The sequence below is a fragment of the Solea solea genome, chromosome 15 (genome assembly GCF_958295425.1).
Source record: "Solea solea chromosome 15, fSolSol10.1, whole genome shotgun sequence".
Lineage (NCBI taxonomy): Eukaryota > Metazoa > Chordata > Actinopteri > Pleuronectiformes > Soleidae > Solea > Solea solea.
This window is the reverse complement of record NC_081148.1, coordinates 1491239-1501757: the sequence shown is the minus strand read 5'-3', so window position 1 is coordinate 1501757 and position 10519 is coordinate 1491239. Positions and strand designations below refer to the sequence as shown.

The 10519-nt window shown below is 43.2% G+C and overlaps 1 protein-coding gene across 2 annotated transcripts in view; it reads right to left on the bottom strand.

The window, feature by feature from the left end:
- Positions 1–9244, bottom strand: part of slc30a6 (solute carrier family 30 member 6) — a 19969-nt gene extending 10725 nt beyond the window's left edge. The window contains exons 1-4 of one of the 2 annotated variants that reach the window (XM_058652145.1): positions 9029–9244; positions 8031–8077; positions 7249–7335; positions 6067–6151 (exon numbers count right to left, since the gene is read on the bottom strand). In XM_058652145.1, the coding sequence (XP_058508128.1) occupies positions 6067–6151; positions 7249–7335; positions 8031–8077; positions 9029–9212 (403 nt within the window). In that variant the 5' untranslated portion in view covers positions 9213–9244. Of the gene's footprint in view, positions 1–6066; positions 6152–6505; positions 6632–7248; positions 7336–8030; positions 8078–9028 lie in introns of those variants that run through there. The other variant, XM_058652146.1, reaches the window with a different exon arrangement.
- Between the last annotated feature and the right edge of the window lie 1275 nt (positions 9245–10519).

Sequence of the window (10519 nt, the reverse complement as noted above, 5' to 3'; positions counted from 1 at the left end):
GCTGACATCACAGTGACCCTGAAACAGAGCAGCACACACAGCACGATCAATGTCTGAGCTGAAGTTACCCTGACTCACCCTCACTCACCCACTGGGCTAGGATAGGTTTACATACAAACCACAACACACACACACACACACAAACACACACGTGTATATAATCAGGTTCAATTCTTTTATAAATCTGCTGCTTACAAACACTGACACCCAGAGGACGACACACACACACACACACACACGCGCGCACGCACACACACACACACGCACACACGCACACACACACACACACACACACACACACACACACACACACACACACAGGACCTGAACTAAACACCAGAACAGAATGATGGATTAAAATCCTTGTGTTTGTTTTTCTCAACTGATCGATGAATGAGAGGAAGATGAGGAGAGAGAGAGGAAGACGAGGAGAGAGAGAGAGGAAGACGAGAAAGAGAGGAGAGAGAGAGGAGGAGAGAGAGAGGAAGACGAGAAAGAGAGGAGAGAGAGAGGAGGAGAGAGAGAGGAAGACGAGAAGGAGAGGAGAGAGAGAGGAGAGAAAAGAGGAAGACGAGAAGGAGAGAGGAAAGAGAGGAAAGAGAGGAGAGAGAGTTGAGAGGAGAGGAAGACGAGGAGGAGGAGAGAGGAGTGTGTGTGTGTGTCTGTGGGCTGCTCCTCTGCAGACAACATTAAATATTCATCCTCCTGCTCACATTTCTCCTCTGTGTCCACCTCTTCACTTCCTTCCTTCCTTCCTTCTCTCTTTCCTGCCATCCTTCCCTGATTCCTCACCTCCCTCCTTATCTCCTTTCCTCCCTCCTTTTTTTTGCTCTGACTATTCCTTTGCTGAAGGAAACTTTGAAGAAGTGTTGCGCTCGCACACACACACACACACACACACACACACACACACACTAACCTTAACCACAATTACTACTGGCCTAATCCTAATCTAACATTAAAACATATCTTCACCTTAAAATGTAGTCATTTACATTATGGGGACTTGATTGATTTGATTTGTCCCCACAAGGAAGACAAGTCCCCATAATGTGAGTGTGTAAACAGGTTTAGGACCTGGACACGTGCACACACACACACACACACACACACACACAGTAACCACAGCAGCTTAGTATCAGTGGTTCCTGTAAACAGTAAAGTGAGAGTCAGTGGTCGGTGTGTCAGCTCTGCTCATGTAAACTAAAAGCTTCTATCGACCCACTCAACTGCTGCGGTGAAGAGGAGCATCCCTGGAGAGGAGGAGACAGGAGGACAGAGGAGGACAGAGGAGGACAGAGGAGGACAGAGGAGGACAGAGGAGGACAGAGGAGGACAGAGGAGGACAGAAGAGGAGACAGGAGGACAGAGGAGGAGACAGGAGGACAGAGGAGGACTGAGGAGGAGACAGGAGGACAGAGGAGGAGACAGGAGGACGGAGGAGGAGACAGGAGGACAGAGGAGGAGACAGGAGGACAGAGGAGGACAGAGGAGGACAGAGGAGGAGACAGGAGGACGGAGGAGGAGACAGGAGGACAGAGGAGGACAGAGGAGGAGACAGGAGGACAGAGGAGGACAGAGGAGGACAGAGGAGGAGACAGGAGGAGACAGGAGGACGGAGGAGGAGACAGGAGGACAGAGGAGGAGACAGGAGGACAGAGGAGGACTGAGGAGGAGACAGGAGGACTGAGGAGGACAGAGGAGGACAGAGGAGGAGACAGGAGGACAGAGGAGGACTGAGGAGGACAGAGGAGGACAGAGGAGGAGACAGGAGGACAGAGGAGGACTGAGGAGGAGACAGGAGGACTGAGGAGGACAGAGGAGGAGACAGGAGGACAGAGGAGGACTGAGGAGGACAGAGGAGGACTGAGGAGGAGACAGGAGGACAGAGGAGGACAGAGGAGGACAGAGGAGGACTGAGGAGGAGACAGGAGGACAGAGGAGGACAGAGGAGGACTGAGGAGGAGACAGGAGGACAGAGGAGGAGACAGGAGGACAGAGGAGGACTGAGGAGGAGACAGGAGGACAGAGGAGGACGGAGGAGGAGACAGGAGGACAGAAGAGGAGACAGGAGGACAGAGGAGGACAGAGGAGGACTGAGGAGGAGACAGGAGGAGACAGGAGGACGGAGGAGGAGACAGGAGGACAGAAGAGGAGACAGGAGGACAGAGGAGGACTGAGGAGGAGACAGGAGGACAGAGGAGGACAGAGGAGGACTGAGGAGGACAGAGGAGGAGACAGGAGGACAGAAGAGGAGACAGGAGGACAGAAGAGGACTGAGGAGGAGACAGGAGGACAGAGGAGGACAGAGGAGGAGACAGGAGGACAGAGGAGGACAGAGGAGGACAGAGGAGGACTGAGGAGGAGACAGGAGGACAGAGGAGGACTGAGGAGGCGACAGGAGGACAGAGGAGGACTGAGGAGGAGACAGGAGGACAGAGGAGGACTGAGGAGGACTGAGGAGGAGACAGGAGGACAGAGGAGGAGACATGAATGGAGGAAGATGAAGAGGCTGACACTGCTGCTGACCACAGAGAGTGAAACAAGAGAAACAGGAGCTGAGGAACAAACACACAAACACACACACGATACTGACACGTTAAAACAAACAGCCCCGCCCACCTGTGCTGACCCTGCTGACCTCTAACCCCACCCACCAGTGAAAGTCGATAACTATCATGTGTGGAGACTTAAATATCATCCTCCACTCTTCACCATCACAATATTACATTTTCTGCTTACACACAAAACTCAACACAATCACATGAACACACACACACACACAGAGAGAAATAAAATAACAAACAATTCTGTCACTGATGTAAAAACTGGATACGACCAGAAACTGATACTTCTGTTACCAGACAGGTGTGTGTGTGTGTGTGTGTGTGTGTGTGTGTGTGTGATCAGTTGAGACAAAAAGCTGATGTCTTTACTTTGTAGAAAGCTGATCCAGTTCTTCACTGCACAATTTGATATGAGCAAATGTGCACACACACACACACGCGCGCGCACACACACACACTCGCACGCACACGCGCACGCACACGCACACACGCACACACCCACACACACACACACACACACACACAGACTGGTCTGCATCGTTCACCTGCAGAATTAATGACATTTAATTAACATATGTTAGTTCATTAGCTGTTTTTTTTCATATGATGCATATATGATGGATGTGAACAACACTGTGAGTGTGTGTGCGTGTGCGTGTGTGTTTCAGGCTGGGTCATAAACGTTGTTGTTGTGTGACATACATTCATTCAGTCTCATGTTCTCACACATGCTGTATAAACTGAGATAATGAAGATGATGATGATGAAGACTCTGCTTCATGTCAGCTGCACAAGTCAACCGAGGGTGAACCGCCTCACTGCACTCATCCAGGCGTGTGTGTGCGCGTGTGTGTTTGCAAACATGCCGACAGCCAAGATGAGGACACGTGTGTTCTTGTATTTGGTCCTTGTGAGGACCACAAATTGTATAAACCAGACATAGTGAGGACATTTTGTCTGGTCCTCACATTTGACAAGATTATGGTTAAGGGTTAAGCATTGAGTTGTGCTAGTTAGGGTTAAGCATTTAGTTGTGCTAGTTAGGGTTAAGCATTTAGCTGTGCTAGTTAGGGTTAGGTTTAAGTATTTAGTTATGCTAGTTAAGGTTATGGTTAAGCATTTAGTTGTGCTAGTTAAGGTTCGGGTTAATCATTTAGTTGTGCTAGTGAAGGTTAGGTTTAAGCATTTAGTTGTGCTAGTTAATGTTAGGGTTAAGCATTCAGCTGTGCTAGTTATGGTTAGGTTTAAGTATTAATTATGCTAGTTAAGGTTATGGTTAAGCATTTAGTTGTGCTCATTAAGGTTAGGGTTAATCATTTAGTTGTGCTAGTTAAGGTTAGGTTTAAGCATTTAGTTATGCTAGTTAGGGTTAAGCATTTAGTTGTGCTAGTTAGGGTTAAGCATTTAGCTGTGCTAGTTAGGGTTAGGTTTAATTATTTAGTTATGCTAGTTAAGGTTATGGTTAAGCATTTAGTTGTGCTAGTTAAGGTTCGGGTTAATCATTTAGTTGTGCTAGTGAAGGTTAGGTTTAAGCATTTAGTCATGCTAGTTAGGGTTAATCATTTAGTTGTGCTAGTTAATGTTAGGGTTAAGCATTCAGCTGTGCTAGTTATGGTTAGGTTTAAGTATTAATTATGCTAGTTAAGGTTATGGTTAAGCATTTACTTGTGCTCATTAAGGTTAGGGTTAATCATTTAGTTGTGCTAGTTAAGGTTAGGTTTAAGCATTTAGTTAGGCTAGTTAGGGTTAAGCATTTAGTTGTGCTAGTTAGGGTTAAGCATTTAGCTGTGCTAGTTAGGTTTAGGGTTAGGCATTTAGTTGTGCTAGTTAGGGTTAAGGCTAAGCATTTAGTTGTGCTAGTTAATGTTAGGGTTAAGGGGTGAGAGAATATATGGATATGTAATGTATTTCCATGAGGGTCCTCACATCCAATGCTGCACAAACATGTGTGTGTCTGTTTGTGTGCAGTAGTGTATGAATTTACATGTATGTTAAGCTGTTAGTCATGAGCTAATGGAGCCAGAGCTGTGTGTGTGTGTGTGTGTGTGTGTGTCTTTGGTTTAAATGAAGCTTCACAAACACACACTGGATAAACCTGTCACAATGTACAATAAATCAATTCTCTCCTGCTGCTCCCACACCGACAACGACTGAAATAAAATATAAAAGTGAACCTGACGCCATCGTCACAGTGACGTCATCAGTGTTGGTCGTATGTTTGCTAGGTTCACTAAATGGTAAGTTAATCTAACTCATTAGTAGGGCTGGGCGATATCTCGATATTTCTAAACGAGATATAACGCGGGACAATATCGTTTGTATCGATATAGTTCATTTTGCGTTAAAATGACAATACATGGGTGTTCGGGTGTGACCGGCTGATGATTGGCTGTTCTGCCTTAAGTCCCGCCTCTCTTGGTGTGTTAGATGTATCGTTCAGCTCGTGCCGAGGAGGCGGGAACTAGCTGGTTCATAGTTCACACACTACAGAGTTACTGTCAGTCACTTTGGACATATGGAAGCCTGAAGTTATCAATATTCATAATAAAATATAAGACATTATTGAATTATCTGTGTTAAATATCTGTGTGAAATCATTGAGGAAACTGTTCAAACCAATTAAGTATTCATTTTCACAGATACAATGATTATTTTATAAGTCATGCTCGTTTCTGTTAAAATTGTAACAGTATTGTATTTTTGAATGAATGAATGTATATTATTGTCATACAGGAAAGAGATTTGTTTTATTTTTATTTCAGTGACCTCTGACCTTTGGCATGTGGCTTGAACTTATAACGGACTGTTTGTTTATTTTTTATAGGGTTTGCCTCTGGAAAACTTTTGATCTAATATGCTATAATGATTTGGGAGAAACCCCAATGACATCACAGAAAAAATATCCGGATATAGATCGAGTATCGCCATTGTCCATATCGCCCAGCCCTACGTTAGTCAAACACATGACTTTAGTATCAGGTCCACACACACCATTAGGGGGCAGCAGTGTGATTATGACAAAGATAGAAAGAAAAACAAGCTGCAGGTGAATGTAGTGAGTGAACAGACGGACTCTGCTGCCTCTAGTGGAGTAAACTCAGTACTGTCAGTGTTGAGGCTGAGACTCTGTCGTCTCCTGAGTATCGACGTCGGTGTCCACTTCAACGTTTGTTCAATAACTCTGTCCTGCACTTCCTGTCTGCACGACACCCGACGCCTGAGTGTGTGTGCTTGTGCGTGCACGTGTGTGTGTGTATACGTGTGTGTGTGCATGCGTGCGTGTGCATGCGTGTGTGCCTGTGCGTGTGTGTTTACGTGTGTGTGCGTGCGTGCGTGCGTATGTGTGTGCATGCGTGTGTATGTGCGTGCGTGCACCTGTGTGCGTGTCTATGTGCATGTGTGTGCGTGTCTATGTGCACGTGTGCATGTGTGTTTGTGCATGTATGTGCGTCTATGTGCACGTTTGTGCATGTGTGTGTCCGTGTGCATGTGTGCTCACCCATGCTGTTGGTGGAGCTGCACCACATCAGCAGACAGCCGGTGCAGAGCAGGTTGAGTGATCCAAACAGCAGGATCCTCCATGACTGAAAACCATAACACACAAACACAACACTGTCACTTCAGATTGACCTCAGTGACACAAAGTGACCACATGAGGCAGCAGAGGACCAGCAGCTCCTGTGTCACCACCTGCTGAAATCACTGATTTTCTCTGTGTGGGTGTGGGACGGGGTTAGTGTGTGTGTGTCTGTGTATACACATACATATATATATATATATATATTATAGATAATAATGATAATAAAGCAGAAAGCAAATAACATTTATTATATCACAATATTATACTACATTTTTATCCAGTGCTTCATCACTTCAGCAGAATGTATGATGAAGGAGAAACCTGGAGTGTGTGCGTGTGTGTGTGCGTGTGTGCTGACCTGTCACTTTGTGTTGGAGTCATATGTCGTTGTGGGCAGAGCTGAGTGCTGTGAAATCTACAATTACTGTGGTGTGCTGTGTTATGACAGGACTGGGGCGTCTGGTGACAGGGTGAGCCAGCGTGTGTGTGTGTGTGTGTGTGTGTGTGTGTGTGTGTGCGCAAACACAGAGACAGCACACAGATCTCAATACTGTCAACACACACACACACCCCCCGACACACACACACACACACACACACACACACACACACACACAGGTCCTGAGGACAGAGCAGGGTGAGTGAATCCTGGCACTCTGCTGCCCCGTCTGTCCTTCTGAGGTCTTACATGTGTCTCAGTATGAATATTTCCTGAATATTTCCCTTGTAAGTTGCTTTGGATAAAAGTGTCTGCTAAATGACATGTAATTCATTTTTCTTCTTTTTTTTTTTTTAAATGGGAGGAGTCTTGATTATTGCACAAATGAAAGCGTAGATTAATTCATGTTCCCAATATTATGAAATAATAATAATAAGCCAACTACAGTTTTATTTTTCACAATTTTAAATGTGAATATTCTCTGGTTTCTTTAAAATCAAGAACACATTTTGGTTTGTGGGCATCATTGTGTCCATGATTACTGCAGGTGTTTGGTTTGAACACCATATTACATCAGAGTGACAAGATAAAGTCAAGATAATGACCACACACACACACACACACACACAGACACACACACACAGACAGACAGACACACACACCCGTCTGTCTGAGGAAACCAGTCTGAATTCCTGGAGAAGTTTCCCAAACACTGATCTGTGTGTCTTCCTGAAAGGATGGATGGTTCCCTGTGAATTCAGAAAAACACATCATCACCATCATCATCATTATCATCACCATCAAAACTTAGCATGAGTGTGGATTTGATGAAGAAAAGACTGAGTTAAAGTTGAATAACAGTCTACACCACCACCATGTGGTGTGTTGAAGTATTACACCAACTTTAACTCTGGCTCATGTCAGTAGTGGAACCTAAAGTAGAGTTGTTGATCACTAAGTTCAAATGTCTTATTTTGTCTCTTCAGTGTTTCAGGTTGACCTCAGTGACACAAAGTGACCACACGAGGGAGCAGAGGAGCAGCAGCTCCTGTGTCCCCATCAGCTAAAACCACTGATTTTCTCTATGAGGTTTGGTGTGAGAGAGTGAGTGGTTTACACACTTGTTTACACAAGGAAAAGCCTATGAGATAAAGACGTAAAATGTCTTTTGTTAAGTCCCACAGTTGTTTTGGTAAAACTTTTAGACTTCACAGGGTCCAGACCCTGAAATGAGACACAGCTCTTGTGTCTCAGCCATGTTTTCACTGAGGTTACATCTACTGTAAAGTTTCACTTTAAACACAATCGTCCTGAGTACTGTCCACACATACTTCAAAACATGACCCAACCTTCAAAGAGAGAATACAAGTCTATCTTTCTGTGTTATCTATCTAAATAAGATAAATACATAAATAAATAGATGCAGAGGTCAGAGGTCACTCACCAAAACGTACGTGTCACATTCATGCTTCTTCCTGTGCAGAGGGACATCTGTGGAGGAGACGACTCTGGTTCACCGTCACTTCATAACAACACTCAGCAAATAACAGTAATGATTTATGACCAGCCAGTGACCTGTCAGTGACCTGTCAGTGACCAGTCAGTGACCTGTCAGTGACCAGCCAGTGAACAGCCAGTGACCAGCCAGTGACCTGTCAGTGAACAGCCAGTGACCAGCCAGTGACCAGTCAGTGACCAGTCAGTGACCTGTCAGTGACCAGTCAGTGACCAGTCAGTGACCTGTCAGTGACCAGCCAGTGACCTGCCAGTGACCAGCCAGTGACCTGCAAGTGACCAGCCAGTGTCCTGTCAGTGACCAGCCAGTGACCTGCCAGTGACCTGCCAGTGAACAGCCAGTGACCAGCCAGTGACCTGTCAGTGACCAGTCAGTGAACAGCCAGTGACCAGTCAGTGACCAGTCAGTGACCAGCCAGTGTCCTGTCAGTGACCAGCCAGTGACCAGCCAGTGACCTGTCAGGGACCTGTCAGTGACCTGCCAGTGAACAGCCAGTGAACAGCCAGTGAACAGCCAGTGACCAGTCTTCACCTTTAAATGTAATCATTTATGTTCAGAGGACATGGTTTTAAGACAAGTCCCCCATAATGTGACTGGGTCTCCACAACACACACACACACACACACACACACACACACAAGCGCGGGAAAAGAAACTCAAGAGTAAACTTTACTGTTCCTTCCTTTAAACATCACGTGACAGCGTCAAATCTGCATCACTTCCGGCGCCTTGCTATTACGCCAGGTAGCGTAGCCGCTAAGTTTGCGGCGAACCTTACATGTATAACCTGTAACAGCGCACATTTTTTATTTTGTCAATCGAATCAATTCAAAGGAAACGATATAAAACAGCTCGCAAAACTAAACTTAACTCATCGTCCCGTTTATTAACGTGTTGTTAGCCGTCATCTGGTTAGCATAACAAACCCGTGTCATTGATGTTTATCACGTCCACCGATACCATGTCCGGTTTGTCCAGCGGACCCTTCTTCTTCTCCGTCGGTCCGCATGGTACCACGTCCGGTTTTGGGCCGAACTTTCGTGGATAGAAGTCTCCGGTGCTGTGATAAGACAGAGCCGCGGACGTGTACATTCCTCCCTCCGCCGCCATTTTAACTGCCCCGACCAGTGAGCTGCACGGCGCATGCGCCAGAGCAGATCTGTGTATGACGGAACACCTGGTTCACATGGTTTACACATCAGTTCATTGTCACTGTTCATGCTGCGTCCCATTTACGCATATTTAGCCCTTTAACGAACAAAGATTTAATATTGACACAAACTATTGTGTTTTTATGCAAAAACTGGAGCTAATGTATTTAGTTTGGAGTCACAACAGAAGGTCCATAATTTCACTGTATTCAATTTTATGGAAGCCAGTTTATAATGGAGAGTAATATATATGTTTGTTTTTTATTTATTCTTTAGGAATATACAAATCACAAGTATCTTTTTCAAGTCTATTTTTTATTATTCTTTAGGAATATACAAAAACACAAGTATCTTTTTCAAGTCTATTTTTTTATTATTCTTTAGGAATATACAAAAACACAAGTACCTTTTTCAAGTCTATTTTTTATTATTCTTTAGGAATATACAAAAACACAAGTATCTTTTTCAAGTCTATTTTTTATTATTCTTTAGGAATATACAAAAACACAAGTATCTTTTTCAAGTCTATTTGTTTTATTATTCTTTAGGAATACACAAAAACACAAGTATCTTTTTCAAGTCTATTTTTATTATTCTTTAAGAATATACAAAAACACAAGTATCTTTTTCAAGTCTATTTTTATTATTCTTTAAGAATATACAAAAACACAAGTATCTTTTTCAAGTCTATTTTTTATTATTCTTTAGGAATATACAAAAACACAAGTATCTTTTTCAAGTCTATTTTTTTATTATTCTTTAGGAATATACAAAAACACAAGTACCTTTTTCAAGTCTATTTTTTATTATTCTTTAGGAATATACAAAAACACAAGTATCTTTTTCAAGTCTATTTTTTATTATTCTTTAGGAATATACAAAAACACAAGTATCTTTTTCAAGTCTATTTGTTTTATTATTCTTTAGGAATACACAAAAACACAAGTATCTTTTTCAAGTCTATTTTTATTATTCTTTAAGAATATACAAAAACACAAGTATCTTTTTCAAGTCTATTTTTTATTATTCTTTAGGAATACACAAAAACACAAGTATCTTTTTCAAGTCTATTTGTTTTATTATTCTTTAGGAATATACAAAAACACAAGTACCTTTTTCAAGTCTATTTGTTTTATTATTCTTTAGGAATACACAAAAACACAAGTATCTTTTTCAAGTCTATTTTTTATTTATTCTTTAGGAATATACAAAAACACAAGTATCTTTTTCAAGTCTATTTTTTATTATTCTTTAGGAATATACAAA